At 42.9% G+C, this 23594-nt stretch overlaps 2 protein-coding genes and 1 long non-coding RNA gene across 5 annotated transcripts in view; 1 reads left to right on the forward strand and 2 right to left on the reverse strand.

The window, feature by feature from the left end:
• RARA (retinoic acid receptor alpha) overlaps positions 1 to 4545 on the reverse strand; it is a 54051-nt gene extending 49506 nt beyond the window's left edge. The window contains exon 1 of one of the 3 annotated variants that reach the window (XM_069074224.1): positions 4368 to 4545. The gene's annotated coding sequence lies outside the window, so the exon portion shown is untranslated. Of the gene's footprint in view, positions 1 to 2941; positions 3081 to 4367 lie in introns of those variants that run through there. The other 2 variants (XM_069074228.1, XM_069074226.1) reach the window with 2 other exon arrangements.
• On the forward strand, positions 3432 to 19212 carry LOC138150789 (uncharacterized). Its single transcript, XR_011165648.1, has 4 exons — positions 3432 to 3556; positions 5020 to 5133; positions 11069 to 11240; positions 19056 to 19212. It is a non-coding gene; the product is annotated as an uncharacterized lncRNA (long non-coding RNA).
• CDC6 (cell division cycle 6) lies at positions 9019 to 22482 on the reverse strand. Its single transcript, XM_069074223.1, has 12 exons — positions 22298 to 22482; positions 21495 to 21676; positions 19242 to 19523; positions 18913 to 19112; positions 18523 to 18698; positions 17772 to 17878; positions 16966 to 17105; positions 16383 to 16483; positions 15289 to 15353; positions 11059 to 11270; positions 10471 to 10611; positions 9019 to 10110 (listed from the first exon to the last, which is right to left on the reverse strand). The coding sequence occupies exons 2-12, from the start codon at positions 21655 to 21657 to the stop codon at positions 10021 to 10023; spliced, it is 1677 nt and encodes a 558-aa protein (XP_068930324.1). The 5' UTR covers positions 21658 to 21676; positions 22298 to 22482; the 3' UTR covers positions 9019 to 10020.
• Between the last annotated feature and the right edge of the window lie 1112 nt (positions 22483 to 23594).

Raw genomic sequence — 23594 nt, forward strand, 5'->3', positions numbered from 1 at the left:
CCCACATTTTACATATGAGGAAATTGGTCCAGAGAAGTTCTAAGACAAGTAAAAGAGTCAAGATTCAAGCTCAAGTCCTCTGGTGTCAGATCTAATATTCTCTTCATTGCACTGTCTCTTTTAGATATGACCTTCCATAGTCCTAATTCCCCTAGTCTTAACCCAATTGTCTGAAATATTACCCCAACCTAAAATCATTACAACTGCCTAGAAAACCTGTCTCCAGAAATCAGAGACCAATAAACAAACCACGGTAGGGCTCTGCATCAACAAAGTGTGGCTTTAGCAAATAGCAAAGAAACTAGGTCTAACAAAAGAGACCCTATTGCAATGTTACAGGGAAAGAGGCAAACTTTGGCAAGACAACAACCCAGATTGAGAAGCTAGAAGGGCTTGGGAGATGGATGAGGAAAAGGCTGGGGCTGCCTTTCCCTCCTCTACTCTGCTGACTTTCTTTTAGCTCCACTCCCTCAGGCTGGGTCAGGTCACATTCCAGCCCCCTGGCTCCAATACTTACATCTCGAATCTGACTCCATGACCCACCCTCCCATAACCACCCCAAGTCCAGTGCCCATTCCTACCCTTTTACAGCTCCCTCCCCACTCCCAGCAGTCCCTCAGGTCCCTCCTCTCTCCTTCAACCCCCACCCACCCACCTTAGCCAACAGTTCCCCTCTGCCCGGCTACCCCGTGCCTTTCTGCACGTCTCTCCTGCTAGGGGACAGGCCAACTAAAAATAGTCCCTACTGCCTCTCGCCCACAGCTGCCCAAGGAGCAGGAAATGAGGGGGGAGGGAGGGAACTGTGTGCCATCCTGCCCCCCCCATTCTGGGTTCAGAATGATGTCCAGCACTTCAGCCTAGGGCAGGTGCCAAATTGGCCATCCTGAGGGCATCCTACCTCTTGGGTAGCTGTCTATGTCCACACTCTCAGAGCCAGCTCCCACCACCACCAAAGAAGAAAGGAAAGAGGGGGCAGACTTGAGGACTCTTTCAATCCTCAGCCAATCAAAGTCAACCACATTGTGGGCATCAGACAGGATGGTGACCAGCTCAAAAGACTGAGATACTGGAAGCAGGAGGGGAGAGAATAGTTTTGAGAGTTGAGTGAGGAAATACCAGCTCCCTGGCCCAATATGAGGGATAGAAGAGTGGAGAATCCCTCCCTTTCTCCAACTCTCCTTGGCATAGAGCCCTTTCTCTCTACTAGATGGAAAAGGTCAGTGCTCTAAGAACTTAACAAGAAAAGGAAGCAGAGCAGGAGACAGTTTAGTAATCATCCACCTATGTGTAAGAGCCAAGCAGGGCACAGGGAGAGGCAAAAAAAAAAAAAATCTCAGCTCCCTGAATACAAAGCTGGAGGCTGGCATACTCACTGGACACACTACTAGGCCTGCCTGACCCAATCCCAATGGCTTTGGAAGCCTGGGGGTTAGGTTGGGAAAGGGGGTTGTGATGACTGGATTAATGGTGTCCTGGGATTTCCAGTCACCTCCAGTCACAGCGCAGAGAGATTGGTTCTCCCAACCCCATACAAAAGGAAACCAGCTCAACAACTCTCCACAGGCTGCCAGAGAAGACATACACAGTGAAGAGGCAAACCCAGGAGTCCTGGATCTCAGCCCAGAGACTGAGTGAGAAATACCTTGGAGGTGAGGAAAAGCCACAGAAACACCCATATAGCTCTTGCAGAATCCAGACTGTAGGCTCAGTGGGAAGTTCCAATAGATGGACTGAGAAGTAAGCACCTCCCAGGGCATCAGGAAAGGACAAAGGACAGTAGGGATTGGCAGCTGGAAGGATCTATGGATCTTAGGGAGCCAATTCAATATTTATTAAGCCTTTACTAGGGTAGCTAGGTGACACATTGGATAAAGTTTCAGGCCTGGAGTCAGGGAGATTCATCTTCCTGAGTTCAAATAGGGCCTCAGACACTTACTAGCTGTGTAACCCTGGACAAGTCACTTAACTCTGTTTGCCTGTTTCCTCATCTGTTAAACGAGCTAGAGAAGGAAATGGCAAATTACTCCAGTATCTTTGCCAAGAAAATCCCAAATGGGGTCATGGAACAACAACAAGCATTTACTATGTGCCAGGCATTATGCTAGGTATTGGGGATACAAAAAAACAAACCCACAACCCAAAAGTTCTTTTCCTGCAGAAGCCTCCATTTTATTGGAACGAGAAGACAGAAGATCCAACTGTAGGAAGCCACCAGATCTGTCCCACCCTATCTAAGTCCTTGTCTTCACCAAGTATCTGGAAAGATATCAACAATGCCCACAATAAATTCCCTGACCACCACCACTAAAATACCCACCAACTTGCAGGTATGACTAAATGCAAAATCACTATTCATTTTCTAACATCCCTCTTTCCTCTGGCCATGCCAGGTAGAGTTGAGGTGTGGGTACAACCAGGGTGGTAGTGCTCTGGGAACCATTCTCTCACTACCCCCAACCCCTAGACTGCTTTCTCAGCCACCACCATTCTCAGCTGTCCAATCTGATTAGTACTCCTGCCCACTGAGCCAGACAAGGAAGCCATGGGGCAGGGGAGAGACAAGGCCAAGGACAGCATTTGAAGGATGGAGGAAAGAAGGAATCAGGATTGGTGAAAAGAGGTACAGCTCTGTAATGCATAAGTTAAGAGCCAAGCAAAGGGACAAGTTTTGTACCAACAGGGGGGAATGAGCCCTTGAGTAAGGGATGATAGGAGAAAACCTCAATAACAGCAACACCCTCCCCCCTACAACAATACTTGATCATTTATTCTCTCCCAAACTACCTAAGTCAAAGAATACTTTTCTGGAGGGTAGGGGAATGATAAGGTAGAGAAGTTAGTGGTAAGCTGCTAGGAGCTTAGCAAGTAGAACATAAAAATCACCCCCACCCCTCAAGTTCAAATCTTATTACAGAGAAAAACCTTAAAATTAGTCACTCACCTCCTCTTGTCCCCTAGGTCAAAGGCCAATGACACTGTGGGTCACCAGAGCACACCCCAGCAGGCCCAGCTTCATATGGCCCCAAGGGAAAACAAGGGCCACACCAGTGGCTCCAAGGTTGCCCTTGGTCATTCCCAGTTTCTTGTTCTGCCTCCCTTTCCCTCCCCAACCTACTTCCCCCTTCTAAAGGGGAGCAAGACACACATGAATACAGAATAACTGAGATTGTCACACACATTGACACAAAGTCAAGCTCTAGAGCTACTAAGGATAGGACCAGTTCATCTAGTTACTCCTCCCTACAGAAGGAAAAAAATAACAAAGGGTAAACATGGAAAAGCAGAAAGGCCTTAGGGCCACCCAGCCCCAGGGTAACACCAGAAGCCCAAGGCTCTGGAAAGAGAGGAGCCCAGGGAGTTGGCAGGGCTGGGCGACTTCCCGGTGGCCTCCTCCATCTGGCCCACAACACCCCCCCCAGCCATCTGGGCTCAGCCTGCCTCCTTCCTTTCCTGGGCCAGATCTGGAATCCCTCTTCTGCTAATTCAGCCACCTCTAGGACAGCACAAGATCCTACAACCAGACACCCCAGGCAAGGCTGATCAAGGCAGGGACAAGGTCGTGTCTATTTTGTTGTGTGTGTGGTTTTTTTTTTTTTTTTGGGGGGGGGGGGGGGTTAGAGACGGGGAATAGGTGCTGAAGGAATGAAAAGCTCAGGGAACTTACAAGAGGTTTGGAAGAGAGAGCCAATACAGGGCAGGGCCTCACTCCTAGGCCCACCCAGAGACCCTTAGAGCTGCCTATGAAATTTCCCCAAAGCCTGCTTCCCCAGCCCTTACCTCTGACCAAAACAGTGAGATGTGGGTAGGGCCTGGGAGGAAGTATTTCAACTCCTTTGCTTCTCTAATGTTCCACATACCCCCCACCCCCATTAAAGTTTCCATTCTTCCCCTCACTGGCATGAAGGGGCTAAGAGACAAGGATAGCCAGGTTCTCTCTAGGATGTCCTCCATTCCTCCATCCCCCTCCCCCCAGTTTACTATATTTTCTGCGCACACACACATACACACACACCCCAACTTGCTGAGTCTCTTTTTTTCTTGGGGAGGAAGAGACATTATTCTAGTACTGGGTTTGGTTGTGGGGCCTGAGTAGACCTCTTCTCCACTTTATGCTTTTATCCAAAGCAAGGTACTAGGACAAGGGGCAAAAAGAAAAGAAATGCCAGGGAGAAAATATGGAAGGTTAGGGAGCCCAGAATTGGGAACTTTCTGGGGAACCCCGCTGTTCTTGTTCCAATAGCCCTTGACTATGGTGGCTAGGGTTGGGGGAAGGGATGGGGATAACCTGAGATGGTAAAAGAGCTAAGGCTCGGGCAAGTGGCCAACCCTGGGGACATGTAGGTCGGGGCAGGGGTGCATAAGCCTACCTGCTCAGGTGTATGCTGGCAAAGAGGCGATGGGGCTCCCAGGAGATACGGGGAAGCCCTCAGCTCGATTCAGGATTCCCCCCTGCTTCTGGATTAGGCTGCTGCAAGAGGAGCCGATTCCCGTTGGGTCCTAAAGCCCATGCTCCAACTCACATTCTCCCCGCCCTCCTTTGCCAGCCCTGGTTGGATCAGTGGGTGCAAAAAGCTGGAGCCTGATTTTTCTTTGGGGGTGGGGGGAGGAGAGTTGAGTCACAGGTGGGGCTAAAAACTAAGGGGCACCTCCACACACACTACCATGGGGGTGGAGTGGCCTCTACCCTCCAACCCCTTCCATAGGAATTGGGGTGAACAGACAAGGTCTTTCCTGCTTTGAAGTAAAAAGGATTTTGATGGCAACAGAAATCTGGTCTAATCCTCTCATTTTATAGACAAGAGGTCCAGAGGAGGTGGCTTGTCCAAGACTGTGGCGATCCTAGAGTCAAGGTTTGAACCCAGGTTCTGTGACTCCAAATCCAATGCTTCCTTGACCCTGGACTAGGGCAGAATTTAGGGGGCAGATTGCCTTTTCTCCCTGGCAGAACTATGTAGACATCTCTGCTCCCTCTCAGCCCTTCACTAATGCCCCTCTACCTTATCAATGACTTGTACCTAGGAATCTTTGAGACCACTGGGGGAAAATGGAATCTGATTTCTAACATGGGAGAAACAAGGATGGCTTCAGAGTTGTTGCTAGAAGCTAAGGATCTGTGATGATCAAAGAAAGAAGGTATGGGTTAAGTAGGTATTTGGTTATTTGGAAGAATACTGGAGTCTCAAGACAATAAACTTTATCCCCTCTGGGGAAATCAACTTGACCAACCTCACCCCTCTGATAGACTTGGTCTGTACTGCCACAGGGCAATATCTTTAGAAAGGATTTTTTGGGGGGGCTGTTACATGATACTCAATAGGCACCCTTTTAGAAAGGAGGGGTGGGGAACAGTTGGAAAATCAAATCAACAACCAAAGGTTACTGACCTAATTTAGGGTGGCCAATCATCCTAAGAATCTTAGAAAGTTCAGGCTGGGACAGGGGAGAGGGGCCAGGTAGGTAAGAAGGATAGAGCAGGGTAAGACAGCTGGCTGCTTGGTAGCATTTTGTAAGTAGAGTTGCATAGTTCTCCTCAGTTTAGAAAAGCTGCTGGCATGAGAACAGGGAAAGTGTCATGGGGTGGAGGGCCAGGGGAGCCCAGGGACAGATCTCAGTGAGAGAGAGGGCGTGGACCTTTCCTTGAGAGGAGAGGAACTTCAGTGAAGCCTGTAGGGCCCAGACACCTCCCACCACAAAGAGGAGCCAATCGAAGAAAGAAGTAAAAGCAGGCAGGGTGGGGATGAAGACCCTGGGGTGGAACCAGGCAGGGTGATCTGGGACCAAACCTTTCACCCTGATGTACCTCAGTTTTCCTCAAGCTGTAAAACAAAGCTTATAGTTCTTCCCAGGAAGTTAATAAGTATTTACAAAAGAGCTTGGAGATCCTCAGATCTCAAAATGGGCCACCGCTGTGTCGAGTCCAGTAAAGGAGGTTGTGAATGTGTGTTGGAGTAGAGGTGGGGGAATGGACTAGTGCCCTGCAAAATAAGGACAAAGCCAAGTTTAGGGAAAAGTACAATCCTCAGCCACAGGATATCCTTGTGCCTAGAAATGGAGGTCACCCCCCACTCCCCAGCAACCACCAGAGGCTGGCCCCAGCTGGTTATAGGCATGGCCCAGACCAGCAGCTGGTCTTCGTTAACTCCAGCTTTTTTTCCACCCCCCACTGGTAGCCCACAGCTTCTGCAGTCTTAGGCTGAGAGGGGGTTGCCCAAACCCAACCTTGCAGCTGGCTCTAGAGTGGGGGTACTGTATCAAAAGTCAAGTGGTTGAGAGGGTCAGAGCATAAGTCCATCTCTTTCATAAAGAATAGGAAGATGGGAAAGGAGTAAGGGGGTGAAAGGGTGGAGGTGGGGGAATTTAGGGCAAACAGCAGGCAGTGAAGTCAGCTGGATTTAAGCCCAGAAACCCCCACACCCTGGGGCCAAGTCTTACTCTTTACTCTCAGCTCTAGTCTTGGCCAGGCACCAAACTGCAGGGAAGGCCCCGGCTGCCCCCTTCCGCCTCCTTGCCTCTCTCCACCCCCCCCCCCCTTATTAAATACACATTTTATCTCTCAGCATCTTCATTATCTTAACTGAAGGAGACAAGCAATGTATGGCGGCAGTAGAGTGCGTCAGGGGAGGGGGGGTGCACAGTGGCGCACCCTTGTTAGAAAGTGCTGATCTAGCTCTTTCAGGCTGTGTGGGAAACAGAGGCGAGATCAAAGGGATTGAGGCTGATTCAGAACTCAATTAGTGCTTTTTGAAAAAGGGAGCTCTCTCTCCTCCTTCGAGTAGTCAAACTGCCTTCACCCAGGCCCCCTGCATCCAATTAGCTTCTCGACAGCCAGTGCCCTGGGGCTAGGGCTAAAAAACAGTGGGGAGACAGCCACAGGAGTAGACTCCCAACACCATTCTATGCTATCACTGTTTGAAAATTCACAGAATTTGAGGGTATCTTGGCTATGGTATATTTTGGAGGGCAGAATAGTATAGGTGGGATGGCAAGATAACTAGACAACCTCCCCAAAAAGGTGAAAAAGGAAAGGTAAGCTTAAGATTTATAGTTGGCAACTGCCACCCTCTGGGTATACCAGTCACAAGACTTCAACCTCTACCCAACCCAAGAGGCCCTTTCTATAACAGCAGAGGCTTTGGAAAGAGAGCAACATGGAGGTCGCCTGAAGCAAAACACTAAATCAGAGAGAAGATAGGAACGCATCTGTAAGGCCAATAAACGCCCCACAAACCACGCCAAGACACATTTTGAAAGACTGAGCACCCTCATTGTGGAGGGGCCCCAGGGAAGCCAGTTCTCTGCTACACTGCAAAGGTACCAATAACATTAACATTTCTCACCTATAAAGCCAGGTCTCTCCTCAAAATGGAGAGGTGGCAACTTTGCTTGACTCAAGGATCTGCAGTCGGATTATGCTAGAACAGAATGCTACCAGAAGGAATGAAAAAACTAACTTTTCCTTTCTTAATTCTCACTAGTATTTTAAAAGGGTATTCACAGGAGAGAATCAGTGGGCAAGAGAAAAGGGGTTTGATAATTTTTGATCTCTAGATTCACTAGACATTAATGGATGTCTTGCCAGGTATCTGGCCACATGCAAATCCATATTGAGTGAGGCAGAAATGCTTAGGTAAAACTGGTTCACATTAACACCACTGCACCTATATTCTTTCAGCAGCAAAATCCAAGGGATTCAATGCTCTAACAAAAATTGGAAGGATGACAGGGAAAATTCACCTGGTACAAATTAAACAGGTATAAGCATACTACACACACATGCATGTAGGTCAGCATCTTTGCCATCACTTTGTGTAGTTGAATAAACCAGTATATTGGCAAACACTGGCCATCACTAAAAATGCCACCACCTTCAATAGCTCCCATGGCTATAGTTAGAAAAGCCAACAAGGAAAGGACTTTCTTCCTCTACTCAATTTGCTCACCGGCTGTCTGAGTTACACTTAAGACTTCTCTGACAAACACACATCAGCTTCTGTTCCCACAAGAGCAGCTGAAGCCAAGCTGGGACTCTAAGTCTGCTTTACGCATCATTGACGGAACCAACCCTGTTCCAATTGCTGTATTCTTAAGAGCAGCAATGACCTAGAAATTGATTGGGGGTGGGGTGAGTAAGATTAAAGGGAAGCAAAGTAACAAACCAATACATATATAGATAGCCTCATAACCTAATGTGAGGGGAAAAGGGGAAAAGAGGTAGATTAAGAAATGTAGCCCTTTTTAATCTGCAAATGTGGTCTTGGCTGGAAGTCACAGAGGATACATGGAAGTCCCACTGTGAGTCAAGCCATGTTCTTGACTTGAGCCCCACAGTTAAGAGGAAGGCGCCAAGCCTCAAACACAACGTGGTAGGGAGGCTGCTCCTTTTTGGGCAGAATCCTACTGTGGACACAGAACAGACAGCAGCTGCCCACAGTGTGGAAACAAACTGTAAAGCAGTCATGTCTCTTAAGGCTGCAGCAACCAATAAAATGTAATTTAAATCAAGGCTCGCATCTGTTCCCAATCCCATTCAGTCTCTGCTTTCCATCAGCCCTCGGACAATCTTTGCAATTATTCCTGTTAACCCTTAGGACCCCAGGTAGGATCCAACCTTTAGGGAATGAAACTAAGTATTCAGCACTGCCACTTGCCTTCAGACAGGTTTCAACACAGGTGTGTGTGTGTGGGGGAGGGAATGTAATGGTATTTAAACCACTATCTACAGAATAACTTTTCTGACATACGCTATGGATGTAGTCTTCTTCTCACAACACACACCATGGATATAGTGTTCATTTCACAGAGGGTTCTCTCTGTGCTCTTCTTCCATGCCATACCACCTGCTGTAACATGGATCACATTGCAGGGATAGAGTAGGCAGGATGAATGAAACAGAGGCCAACAGATCATTTGTACCTATATCAAGTTCCTAGCCTAGATTCTCTGTCAAGAGGAAGGTAGGAGACACAGCAGAAGTACCTAGGTATCACCCAAGTAGGAATAAAAACACGTTAGACTCAGTTCTGTCTTCAGTCTATTAGTAAAACACACACACACACACACTTTCTATTTAAAACATTTGTTTGAGGTACAGGAACATTTTAAAATATCAGTTGAATAAAACAAACTTCTAGCACACAATTACTCCCTCAAAAGCCCACCTTTTCAAGCCCCATCTGTGTTATAATGGCGCCCTCTGGTGTACAGACCCATACTTTGGCTCAGAGGTTCCAGTAAGTTTACTGGAAATCAAAACAGAAGAAGAAATATTAAGTAACCATATGGAAGGGTTTCAGACGAGAGGAAAAAGAGATGGTTTAAAGAAAAATATAAATTCATATTAAGCCAGCATAAAGCAAGGAGCTTCTGATGCCTGAGGGAGGGAGTAAATAGCAGGATTTTCAGGTATAAGTCCAAGAAACTTGAACACTAGACACATGAACTGCTTAAAAAAAACACACAACTAATATTATACAGTTCAATAAATATATCCCTATATATAGAGTTAAAACATTCTTTCTCTCAACCTTGGAACTGCCGAACAATATCAATGGTTCTTAAATGGCACAAAAAATGACAGTCTTCATAATCTGAACAAAGCAGCACTTCAAAAAGAACTGGAGGCTTTGACCAATGTATCCTCCAATTCAACATGAACATGTAGGTTTTCTGGATGAACTTCTGTTTTTCTGGTCATACCAGTTCACAGTTCTCATATAGACCCTCAGTTGCTTGACAAATCTTCACTTGGTAAGATATGAGATAAACATATAGAAGAGCTGAAGATAGCACCTCTCTTAGCCATATACTTTTTTAACCTCAATGAGCCAAAATAAGAGGACCTAAAGATGTTTTGGACATTCAGTCATGACTGCATTATCTCTTATGAATATAAATTCATCTAGTTCAAGTAAAAACAGGTCACTTTTCTGGGACCCAAGAATAGACTACATAAGGTATCACCACAGTTGTGAGGTCCTGTAAAATGCCAGGGGGACACGCAAGGTAAAAGACCAAAAGGATTTAAGGTAATCCATTAGCTAAAATGGTCCCAATTAAGACTCTGTCCTTCAGTGCATGCTCCAACTCCTTTTCTTCAATCTTCAGAGACACCTGGACAAAAAAAAAGGATTCCTTGTTGTAAAATTCAAAAAAGCAAAGACAGTAACAAGGAAGTAGCACATGTTATGATGTGAACTGAGATTTCTGCCATGTTAAGCTTCTCTCAAAAGAGGAAAGCTGACCATTAACCCTGCTTCCCTTGATTTCCCATGGTGGCTTCTGCTACATATTTCCCCCTCCCTCAATTCCCAATCATCACAGATGAGATCTAACATCTAAACAAACCCATCCACGACTGTGGACATCTTTTAAATTGTAACTTAAGCAAAATATAAGGTAGTCACAAAATCTTGGAAAGGGCAACTAAGACCATCAGTTACAAAGACATAGCTCTCCAGGGACAAATGGTACCTTTGTGAATCGGGTTTCCTTGCTTTTCTTTAATCCTAAAATGCCCCTGGTCTCCAAAAGCCCTGAAAGTGACAAACACTCTGACTGGTCCACTGCTGCCACCTGCTGTTTTCGACAGACTTTGCTATAAGCTTCATATAACTGTGAGGAAACAAGGAAAATAATTCTGCTTAAAAATCATGTCTCAGTAACAGAGTTTTGTTAAGGTGTCTACGTAAAGTCATGTGAGAAAGCACTGCACACAACAGGATAAAAAGATGGACAGCTCAAGTCCGCTAATGGTACTCAGGTACTGGAAAAAAGAATAAGAAATGGAGAAAAAAATCATTGATCAACTCTCTTCCTTAAATCTCCAAGGGAAATAAGGTCAGCTAGCTTCAAGGTACAGTCAGAACACAGTTACCTGCATAAAAATCAACAGATCACTTGTCCAAATACTTTTGTGTGCAATAACCCACTTTAGATATCCATCTAACTAGGGAGAACACATCAGAATTCAAAGTAGTAGTTCTATCTTACTATTTTCCCAAAAGCCTAGAAAGTAATCCCTATCCCACCCCCAACTTTATTTTATCCTTTCTAATTTACCTTCCCCAAGGTGACCTCTTTGGCTTTCAGCTGTCTGGTCAAGAGTAACAGAGAACAAACCAGAATCTTCTGTTGAAGAGGAAAGGAATCCTGAGCTCCTTCTTGGCTCAAGGCCATTCTGCTGCCATAGGTGTCTGAGATGACCTGTGATATATGAATAAGACCAACCTGCTTGGGAATTGGTGAGTGGGATGATGACTTAGCAGATTTACCTAAAAAATAAATTAAATAATTCAGTTAAAATTCAACAAACATTTATATGCCATACACTGTGGATACATACAAAGACAAAAAATACACACACACAAAGTTCCTGTTCTGAAGGAGCTCAGAAGAGGAGAAAATGTTTATGATGTAAACAGCTAAGTAAATACAAAGGAATCTCAGGCAAGAAGTGGACCAAGAAAGGGAATGTATTCTAGACACAGGGGACCAGCAGTGAAAAGGCATGGAGATAAGGGATAGCATGATGACTTCAGGAGAACAGCTAGAAGGTCAGTTTGGCTAGAATGTAAAGTAAATGATATGAAAGGTAGGTTAGGAGCTAGATTGTTGAGAGGTGTTAAATGCCAGACTGAGGAATCTGTTTATATCCTATAGGTAAACAGAGTTTTATTAAAGTTGGTTTTTTAGCAGCTATGTGGAGCATTAAGAGAAGGGAAGAGACTAGAAGAAAGGAAAACAATTAAGAAGCTATTACAATAGTCCAGGTAAGAGGTGATTAAAGGCCTGAACTGCCTTGATAGGAGTAGTGGCCTTGTGAGTAGAGAGAAGGAGACAAATTCAAGGAATATGGGGGCAGAACTCACAAGACTTGGCAACTGACTAAATATGGGTAGTGAGAGAGAAGGAAAAGTCAAGGATGAATAAGAATATGAATCTAGATAAATGGAAGGATGTTGTTACCCTGAATAGGAAGAGGAAAAGTTCAAAGGAAAGACAGGTTTTGGGGAAAAATGTAAAAATATCTATGTTGGACTACTTAAATTTGAAATGCTAATGGCAAATCTAGGTGGAGATAGCCAATTGGCCATATGAGACTTGAGTTCAGGATAATGATTAGGGCTGGATATATAGATTTGCAAATCATCTGTAGAGAGATGAACTAATAAAATGAAATGAAAAGAGGAAGGACAAGATGGATAATGATCCAGAAATGGAAACTGGAGGAGTGGTTAGCTAGAGAGGATGAAAACTAAGAATGAAGGATGACATAGAAGTGTTTTGAGGTATGGAATAGGGTACCTAAGACTCATGGTCTTTATTTTCTCAGTGAAGTAGGAGGCAAGATTCTCAAATGAGAAGGAGGGGAGGGGTAATTGATGTGTTTTGAGGCATGGAGTAGGGTACCTCAAGACTGATGGTCTTTATTTTCTCAGTGAAGTAGGAGGCAAAATTCTGAAATGAGAGGGTGGGAGGGATGGCATAGAAGGCCTAAGGAAAGAGGTTTAGAAAAGCCACTGTGAAAAAGGTCAAGAATCTTAAGGGAAATAATGAAAAAAAGTGGGTAGGGAGGAAACCTAACAGTATCACATGTAAGATTTTTAAAAGTCACTGTGGAGTTTATGAAGGAAAATCAATCAGGGAACTGTTGTTTAGCAACAGAGGCCCCAAATTAGCAAACAAATTTGTAGAGGACCTTGTTATCATTTTTGTGGTACTTTCCCCAGAAGTATACTAATATAAGTGAAGACAGCCCCCAGGGTTGGGGTATGACTGGAGATAGGGCAAGAGGGCAAAGTATTCAAAGGCAGAAGATAGTACATAATTGACAAGTCCACCAGAGTCAAGAATGTGAAAAGAGGAAAATGAGACCTGCCATGGCAGAGCTGACAGACTAGAACAGGGAAAGATAGAGGGAGTAGAAATGACAGTGCTGAGAAATGGGTAGGAGTTAAGAGAGATCATGTAAATAGCAGTTATGGTATGACCAAAGGTATAGCTGAAGTAGAGAAATGATAGCGGTCATAAGAATTGAGGAGGTAGACTGAGAGTCCAGGGTACTTGAGAGGACATTGAAGTGTATATACTAAAGTCTATTAATATGAAAGCAGAAGTTGGACTATGAGACAGATACTGAACACTTTGAGAAAAGAGGGAGAATGACTTGAAGGTCAGTACTACCAACATTCATCTGGACTCCGTAATAGACCGATGGAATATGCCTCAAAGACACTGCTGAATGCTGGTGGAAAACTGGGATAATTTTTTAAAAAAGATTTAGCAAATGGTAGTAGGTTACAACCACTGTGATCCAAGTAGATGTAGACAGTGATAGGGCAGAGGTTTTACTATACAGCTTAAGATCATGAGATTAGAGACAAAGTACTCTGAGAGGTAAGAGACTGGGAATTCCCTGATTGTGACAGAAGTCACCCTTCTGGGCACAGCAGCATGAAATCCAGTCTTGTGGAAATCATTTAATGTCAGAGGAACAAAGCTAGCTGAAGAGGGGGAAAGATTGGTCAGAGAACTAGCTAATACAAAGGAAAGGAGCAATTGCTCTGGGTGAAAAAGAATTATGGAGGCAAAGGGAATCACGCTATTTGAGAGTAAGGATGATAATGATGTGAGTTCTTGTTCAGGTAAGTATTGGAAGTGTCCTCAGTACTTGGAAATGATTAAGTAGGTCGATATGAATAGCAAAGCTAATGAAGTCTACATCATTCCTATTTTCCCTTCTTGATTTACTTGCTCAAATTGACCTACAATGAAGAAATAATTGTGAAAACATCACTGTCTATCCTGGTAGATGTCACCATATTAAAACTGGAGTTTGTATAGAGAAATTATCAAGAAACTGCTTTAGAACCATGGCAGTTGAGGGGGATCTAGCCCTTCTATTATTTAGCCATGAGACAGAGGAAGAATCAACTAAGAGGATTCTCCACTTTTTCCTCAAGTTACTCCTAATTCATTGTAGCAACTGGAATGGTAAAGACCTAACTCAGGGCATGATAGAAATAAACAAAGATCACATTTCAAATGGAACTATTAGAAATAAAATTTCACAGTTCCTGAAAGTCAAGAAAAAGGAACCAGGAGACCAAGCCTACTCCTACCAGTGATTTATTGTACAACCTTTGGAACTACCTTTACTCAAAGATTCATCTACAAAAAAAAAAATTTTCCCAAGGCAAGAAAAAAAAGTAGGTACCTAGAAAGGCAATGTAAATTAATGTTTACAATGTAAATATAACCAATAAGTACTAAAAACAAAAAAAAGGAAGACAATAAGTAATTACAAGGGAACAAATAGTTTGGGCCAGGGGATCAACAATCATGTTTGCCCTAAGCACCATTAGTAGCCTGGAGGCCACTGTCAAACTCAAAGAGATAATTAGTGAAGAAAAAAAAGAATATTTGAAAAGAGAAAAAAAAATGCATAAAATGATAACTATATATAGTGAAATGTTGTTGAATACCAAGCCCCTCAGGAGACACTTTGTGGCATTAGTGTTACCCTTTCTTGTCTACAGCTAGCCCACAAACTAAAAGTTTAACAGAAACTTTTCAGAAATATTATCTATTCCCCCTTATTCCCAAGCAAAACTCATTGTTCTGAGAGATGAGTACAAAAGGAAAACGAAAGATAAAGAAACAAGTAGCTCAGATTGTTCTACTGACACAGATTAACAGCTTCAGAAACAAGGAAGTGTGGTGTATAGGCACTTTTTCACCCCTGTCTCAGAAAGAAGGGAATGAAGGAATCAAAACAGCATTCAGCATTATGATTTCAGGAATGACTTGCTCTAGCCTTCATTTTGCTGGGCTAATATACTAATTGTACTCTCACCCTACTGGACTTGTTTAGCTTAAGTTATCCTAAGTTGAACTTACTTCACTTTCTAACTTCCTACTCCCCTCCAGTTACTGGCCTTTGCTCTCACACCTACATTAAGATACAAAATGTGCTCAGTCTAAGCCCACAGAAAAGCAAAGCTGACCATATTGTCTGTCGTTTTCATTTCCAGAGTTTTGGAAGGCTATCCTAAGCATTTATGTAATACCCTGGGGGACTTACTTCCAGTAATGCATGAAATATAGTACTGGCAGGCAAGACTGCAATCGGGGTGGATGAAATTGACCAAAACACACACACACACACACACACACACACACACAGAGTATATTTCACTTTGCACATCATATCCTCTCTCCCACCTCTTTCCTCAGAAAAGTCAAGCTTTCAGTTAAGAAGGAAGACAGCAGGGAAGATAAGCCACTTACATTCAGACAGTGGTTTGAGGACAGTCTGGTTTCTGACATCTGACTCTACAATTTCAACAGCTCTCCTGTAGGACAGATATTTCTAAAATTATTTTTTGCTGAGCCAAACCAAACCACCAAATGTTTGAAAGTAAACCCTTTAACTAAAAACAATGGGTTTTAAATAATTTGTTCAAAGACAAAAATGGGATTGTCTCAGCTAAAAGTCTTCACTAACTTGCAATAATTCAAGTGCCAGGGAATGAGATACTTCAACACTATGCAGTTCCTCAAATGACTGCCAAGTAGGTCATCATATATGAGTACAATGAGCCAACTACTGGTGTTTTAAAAACACGTCAAAAAAGCAGCACTCCTTTCCTGCCCAAACCCTACAACCTTTACCCAGAAGTTTGCTGACTAGGGGAGATGTTCAAATTCAGGACCATGCAATTTAGTACTATGAAGGACTTACTATTCCAATGATCTCTCCAAAGTACTTTGACCACAGGAAGCCACAAGCCAGACCTGTATCTCCTGTATGGCTGTGGGGGGAGCCTGGACCAGTAGGCCAGCTCAGCAAGTATCATTTTAATGGACCAGTGTCCCTACTGGGAAGGAAGTAATTTCATCAGCCAGCACAGAGGATTTCCCTGGCAGGAGGGAGTGGGGGATGGGAAGAGAGAAAGTGGTCTAGGGCACAAGTGTGAGAGAGTACAAACTAGAGGAAAAGGGTACTCACAAAATCGAGTGAAGAAAAAAAAGTCTAAGGCGAAGATGGTTCAGGTCCATAAATAAACCTGCTTGAGACCAGCTAATGGAAAAGTAAACTGGAGTCTTTTTTAATACAAATGTAATTAACCAATCTATAATCACCACAGGGAGTGCCAGCAACATCTCATTTGTTTCTCCCTCTGTAGGTAATGGACTGATAATGTTTCAGACATTAACACGGTCGAAATGCAGAGCTCCCCACTGAGAAACAAGTCCTCCTTTCTGAGCATAAAAAGCAGCAGAATGGAGCCTCTTAAGTCACATTCACTTGAGTTACAAGAGACAATTAACAGCATTTTTTTCTTTTTTTAATAAAAGCGGCCAACAGCACTATAAATTACCTGCAAACATCTAGTGCTTTGCGAATATCTCCCGACACAGCAGAGATTTTTCTAGCACAGAACTGAATTGCAGCATTGTCCAGAACCTGATCACTGGATACCTTTAAATAAGACAAAGCACAAATCAGGGTCATCTCTCAATTCTAGGGCCCAGTCAAACAAATATTTTCATACTGAAATCTCAAACTGACAGGTCACCCAGTGCATTCTATGAAATATTTTTCAGGTCAAAAGGCATAAGATTTCCAGAGTGCCAATGTTCACACATTTAACTGCTTTTCAGAAAGACAAAATATAAAGTTTCATGACATGAAAATAACAAAACAAAATATCATTTTAAGTGAGAAAGTTTCTCATAGCTTCAATTTTTCAAGGTATAAGTATGAGGGAAACATCTGACCGAATCCAAGTTTTCCCTCTTACTCATGAGCTTTCTTCCCACTAACTCACAGCATAATTTTAGAAAGTGAAGGCTACAAACAACTTTAAAAATAATTGTTTTATTAGATACCCCTAGTTTTTGTTACCCCCAAAGTACTCTGAATTTTGTCAAAAAAATAATTTGCAACAGACTGCTACTCACCTGCTTAAGGCGGTCCTCTAAGATGGTAGCTATCTGCTCTTTTGTGTAAGGTGGGAAGTTCACCAACTGTGGCCTACACTTTGCTCTAGCTTGAAGTCTAGGTAGGATTCTATCAGTAAGATCCAGGGAATTAGCAATACCTACAGAGATTAATAATGGTACCAATTAGCCAAATAGTCACTTAAGTTTTTGTGCTAAATGCCATCCACTCTACCCACCAAATATCCCAAGTGACAATTTCCCACCTTGTCCCTTCTACTTACTGGGTAGGATGGGGATTTCATCATCCTAAAGGAAATTATTTACAGGCTAAGAGAAAAGACTACTGACATTCAATTATTTGCACTACTAGAAAAGATCATGCAGTGTTACACATCATTTTTATATAGATTTAGCTCCTGATTATGGCTAGCTTAAGCTAACATGAGTATTAACTTGCCTCAAAGCATCCTCTGGCAAGGTAGAACCAGGAATCCTAAAAACAAACTAGAAGACAGAGGGTTCTACCTCTTAGAATACTTCCTCTGAAGTTCAAATCAGATGCTATCTCTCTTCTGTAAAGCCTGCCTTGAGTCCTTCAGCTGAATGATTCTCTCTCTTCTACCTTGCATTGGCTTTTCTGAGACATACTGCACCTTTGCACCTGCCTAGAGGATGTAAGCTATTTGGGGGAATGGACACCCTTGCTCTTTATCTTTATCCTCCAATACCAGCAGTGTTAGTGTTTGTCTGAATATACATAAGAAATTAATGGCAGAGAGCTCACAAATTCTTAAATTTAAAAGTAACAGACAATGAGGACTAACCAATCAACACCAGTCGGGAATTCCTCAGCCAAGGCCATTCAAACAGTGTGTATAACACATCCTGTCCTTTGCTCTCCAACTGATCCATTTCATCCAACACCAATAAGCTACATATACAAAAAAGAAATCAGTGTCTATGTTAACCTGTTAAAAGAAACTTTTAATTGAGTCAAATCTCAAGCTTTCTGCATCTATTCAAGGCTAAGCTGCTTCGAGGAACTCATAACGCCCTTCAATGTAGTCACTGATGTAAAATTTGTTTTTCTCCCAAGAATCAGCAAAATCTATCTTGTCTAAAATAATTTTAATGTTTTGGTTCTGGGGTTTGCTTTTTTTAAGGCAATCAGGGTTAAGTGACCTGCCCAGGGTCACACAGCTAGTAAGTGTCTGAGGCTGGATTTGTACTCGGGTCCTCTGGACTCCAGGACTGGTGCTCTATCCACTGTGCCACCTAACTGCCCCAATTTTAATGATTCTTGAAATATCTTCCTCCTTATAGAAGTAGACATTGCATTTTATTTTTCTCCTTCATCTTGAGCTCCTACCTCTAAGTTATTTCTTGTTTAATGCATGAATCACTTATGAGGAAAAGGGATTTATAATTATAAAACTGTCATTACTATTCACTCAGACCTGGACACCATTCAAAGTTGAGCAACAGTACCCAGGAGAATACCCATCATGGAATACTAGGATGTAGGTACACAGAGAGATTTCCAGATTTACACAGAGCAACCCCAGTGATACTTACATCATGGGGGCCTTCTCTGAAGTCATATCCTTTTCCAGTTTCCTCATCAAGTCCTTCACAGATGACTTGGATACTTTTTCCTGACAGATCTCCTGAGCAATAGCTGGGAATACAGCCTGGGAGGTCCTCAAGGACATGCAATTTAGCATTACAATTTCAATATCTTTCAGTTCTTCCTACAAGTATGCAAACAGAGGAGAATATCTTTAACATTAACTACAGAATCAATGGGACCAAAAAAGTCTGAGGTTTCAACAGCACTCAAGATAAAAGAGAAATTTGATGCCCTCTATTCATTTCTACTCCCTTAATCTTCCAAGTTCAAATGAGGTGATTACAAGGTATTGATGACTTTGGCATGAAGGTCATACCTTAAGATCCATTAAATACCTTAAGGTCCTGCAGAATCCGGTTTAAGCACGCTGTTTTGCCAGTTCCAGGAGCACCAGAAACATAAAGGCTGCCAGCTTTTTTTCCACAGATGTGTTCTGTTAGGAAATGCCTAATGATATCCATCTCCTTTTCCCTGGCAGGCAGCCTATCTGGGACAGCTGTATTCAAGACCAGCTTTGCTTGTTGGTAACAAGTGCCTATTCCAGACATAAAGGGACAATTAGATACAACAGAAGGTGACTGAGAAGACCCACTGGGTTTTATTCAGAGAAAGTCATCAGCCTTGTTTATGAGGCTGCACTAACAGCTGTCATATAGACACTAACCTTCTTGCTTGAATAGCCCAACACACACAGATTCTTTCTCTGATGGGTAACTGTGTTCAGAATTCCTTGATCTCCCTTGACCATTATGAACTGGAGAGAGTTCCTTGTTCTGATGGACTATGGCTGGGTCTCTTTTGCTAGGAGAACTAATTTTCAAATGGTTGTCAAATACTAGTTCATGCTTCTTAGAGGCAATTGGAAGAACAGAACCATTCTCTTTCTTACTCCGTTTTGAAGGTGAAGAAGTGAGCATATGGGGAGTGTTGCATAGATTGTCATCTCCTGAAACATATATTAGTTCCAAAATTCATCATGAAATTCAACAGTTATTAAGCTCTACTTATATGTTAAGATATTCTGAACATAAAGAATAAAAAGAAAGATCAAAGAAAGAAGAAAAGGACCCATCTGTACAAAAAATATTTATATCAGTTCTTTCTATAGTGGCAAATAATTGGAAACTGAGAGGGTGCATGCCCATCAATTTGCTGAACAAATTATAACATGTGAATATAATGGAATACTATTGTGTAAGAAATGATGAAGGGGACAATTTCAGAGAAACCTGGAAAGAATTTGTATCAACTGATGAAAAATAAGGTAAGCAGAACCAGAACAATTTATTAAATAGCAACAACATTGTAAAGACAAACAACTTGAAATTTGGAATTCAGATCAACACAATGACCAACCACAGTTTCAAAGAACTCATGATGAAGTGCTGGCCACCTCCTGATAGGGAAGAGATAGACTCAGAATGTAGATTTAAAAAAAAATTTTTTTAACATGGCAGGTACAGGAATTTTTTTTTTGCCTGACTATACATGCTTGTAACTAGGGTTTTGTTCTTCCTGTTTTCTCCATTGGAGGGGGAAGGGGGCACCCATGGGTACAGGGCAGTTAGAGTACAAAAATGGGAGGGAGAGCAGGCAAATCTGCATTTGAAAACAAAATACAATTTCAAAGAAAGAATAAAAACAGTACAGAAGAACCTAAATTCCATTATGGAACAGAACATGTATACAGAGAAGTAAATACAAAATAATCTGATAAAAGAACACTAATAATTAGGGGAATCAGGCTTTGCATAAAAAGTGGTACCTGAAGGAAGTTAAGAAAGCTCAATTTTCTAGAAGGTAGAAGTAAGGAAGTACTGAGATATGGCTTTGCAAAGGCATAGAAATAAGAGGTAGAATGCTGAGTTTTGAAAACAACTAGTTGGCCAGTTTAATTGGAATGTATGATGAAGAATGATAACTCTGGGAAGAATGTAGGATGGAACCAGATTGGGTTGTATTTCAAATGCTAGACTGAGAGATTTGTATTTTATCCTAGAGGCAATAGGGGATTACTTGCAGTGAATGGTAAATGGACACCCAAAGCAATTTAAGAGATGTTCTGCCATCTGGCCCAACCCAGCAAGAGATGAATTTTCCACTTCATTGTCAGGACTTGCTAAAAAGCAGACTCAAAATCCATGGGAAAAAATGAGAAATTACTATTTGGGAAACAGATTGCCTCCTTCACCCTAAAGCTAAAAATGTTTTTAAGCAAGGCAGCTACCTGACACAACCTGCCCCACCAGATGGCGCCAGTTCATCATCTTTTTTTTTTAAACATCCTATAGTAACCACCACAAGGGGTTATACAAAGTATAAAAAGTTGGTGAGGAGGGCTATTTTCAAGTGTGTTCCTCAAAAAGAATCTACTTATTCTTTTCTGTAGTAATAATGGCTCATTCCCACAATGCTATTTAAAAGTAAAAAGACAGTGAGATACTGAGGAATTATGTCAGTTTAACATTTGGTTTAAAATTTTATACAATATTGTAAAAGTAAGAACTCTTATCATCGAAACAATCCACCATTATTCCAGAGGACTCGTGATAAAACATGATATCCACTTCCTGACAGAAGTGACTGGCTCATGATTGCAAATAGACATACACTTTTGGACATGGCCAATTCATGCTCCATTACACCCATGTATTACAAGGATTTTGTTTTCTTCTCTTTTCAACTGGGTAGGGAAAGCTGGATGGGGAGAAGGTAAACTTGTAGTTAATTTAAAAAAATTTTTTTAAATAAAAAACTCCCTGTAGTTCAGAATATGACCTCTGAAATCCCTTCTGGCAGTTTTACAAACACTTAAGGGAAACCAGATGAATTCTGGAAACTGCTACAAAGAACTGGAAGTAAAAAAGCAAAAAGCCACACATAAAATTGTAAGTCAAACTGCTGCATTTATAGTTACCTAGCCGTTTCCTGGGACTGAGTGGCAGGATTTTAACCTTGGGGGTGGGCGGCACAGTTGACGATCTGACATCTCCACCGTTTTTTCCTCTGCCTGATGTCTTAGACACTTTCTTCTTGGGAAAGTCAATGGTGGCCTGAGACTGGGATCTGGTGTTGGGCATGATGGCAAGACACTCAGGGCTAGAAAGTAAATAGATTCAACCAACAGTTAATACGTGCCTGGCTGGGTGTAAGACAGTGTGGATGCAAAAAACCAAAGGGAAAAAAGGAGTCTCTGCTCTCAAGCAGCTTCCCTTGTACAAAGGTGGTTGGTTCTCAAAGTGCAGTCCTCAAGGGAGCCCCAGGGGTCACCCCGGCAGAGGTACTTTCGTAAAAATACTAATGAATATCCATAGACATAAACCATAAAAGCAAAGGTGATTTGGGGGAGGTCCTCAATAATTTTTTTTTTGCGTAGTACTAGGAGATGCAAATGGTAAGTGAACATAAGATAACTTGAGCATTAGTCATAATAGCTAGTACTTCTATAGCGCTTTGAGGTTTGCAAAGGACTTTAGCAATAGTAGGAGTCAGCTGAAAGTACACACACACACACACACACACACACACACATACCCTCCCCTGAGGCTGAACGAAGGGCTCTTATTAACCCCTTCTTTTAGGTGCGCTCGGCCCTCGGCCTCCGCCCGCGCCCCTTCCCCTCCAGAATTATTCTCTTCCCCGCTGCCCCAGCCTAAACAGGGACACGAGCTGTAGACGCTCTCCGCCAGCTCCGGCTCGTCGCCCTGTTAGCCTCCTCACCTCACCACACGTAAACTCAGTCCAGCTCAAACTGAACTCAGCTACTCTTGCCACACAGCTCGAAAGTGCCTACTCCGGCTCGCGCCAATTCCTCTCAGCTGAGAGCATCCGGTTTCCCGCCAGAGTAGGACCGCACCGCGGATTGGTCGATATCCTGAAGGGGGCGGGGAAAGCCTCACTCCTAGGCTCGTTTTGCCTGCCCCACGCCTACCGGCATTAAACCAATAGAAAAGCCCCAAGTCTCCCGCGCGCCGCAAGGTCGCATCCCCTAGGCAGGGACCACATCAACATCCGGCTTCTAAGCGGAAAGTCTTGGACGTATAGGGAACGGCAGGTTACGGCAGCCGGTAAGGGGCTACAAAGGTCTTTGGGAATTGTAGTGTAACTACAAGGAACACATAATCCGCCCAAGCCAACTCACGATTCGGTTTATGAATATTAAAGGATTTTCCCTTTAAGGAAATAGTACCTTAAGATTTCAGTTTGTCTTTTCGACTGCAAAATCATTTCTTCCTCCTGGAAACCACAGGTAGTCTTAAACAAAAGGTCTCCTCCCGGCCCAAGGGAAGGTTTCAGAAATGGCCCCAGGATCGCCCACGAGCCTCCGAGATAGGAGATAGGTCAATTCCCTTCCCCTTTAAAGGAAAATTCCGTTTTCCTCACGAACAAAAACCAGGGGAGAAACTCCAACGTCAATCTAATGACAAACATCAGGGTGGTTTGGTAACTATTAATTATGGAGCTGTAATGGGTACAAACAGAGTGGCCGAGATCCACAGGCCAACTCTGGAAAACCCAACAAACATCCCATCCAGACCCACGGGTTCCAATAAGACCAAAGCCCAGGAGCAGGTGGTGTTAATCATTAACAGAAGCTTATTTAATCAGCTTGATCTTTCAGTCCTTGATTTCTAATGAGAGTGTTGAAAACTGTCACTAGGAATCCAGATTGAAACCTTCAGCTGATTGTGGCTAGTACTGGGAGGATAAAGAGAATAAAAATTCAGGTCTTAATAAGCTGCCCTTCTAAATACAGAGGAGGTGGAGAACTAAGGGAGAGGCCTGCATTTAGTTTTAGGAAGTAGATGGGAACGCACTATTTACACTTTTCAAAAGTTTAACACTAATTTGAACTGAAAACTCTTGCTGAGTAACCATGATATGGTGAGTCTGTGATAAGCCAGCTTTCCCCATGAGTTGTTGGACATGTGTATATGCCTCAACTAAGAGCCAATCACTATGTAACTGAAGGCCTCTGCAAATGTCTAAAGGACCGCCACAGAAATATGCCTGGTTC

The sequence above is a fragment of the Petaurus breviceps genome, unplaced genomic scaffold, assembly GCF_028583685.1.
Source record: "Petaurus breviceps papuanus isolate PSGF00001 unplaced genomic scaffold, PetGlider_PUasm1.0 90887, whole genome shotgun sequence".
Lineage (NCBI taxonomy): Eukaryota > Metazoa > Chordata > Mammalia > Diprotodontia > Petauridae > Petaurus > Petaurus breviceps.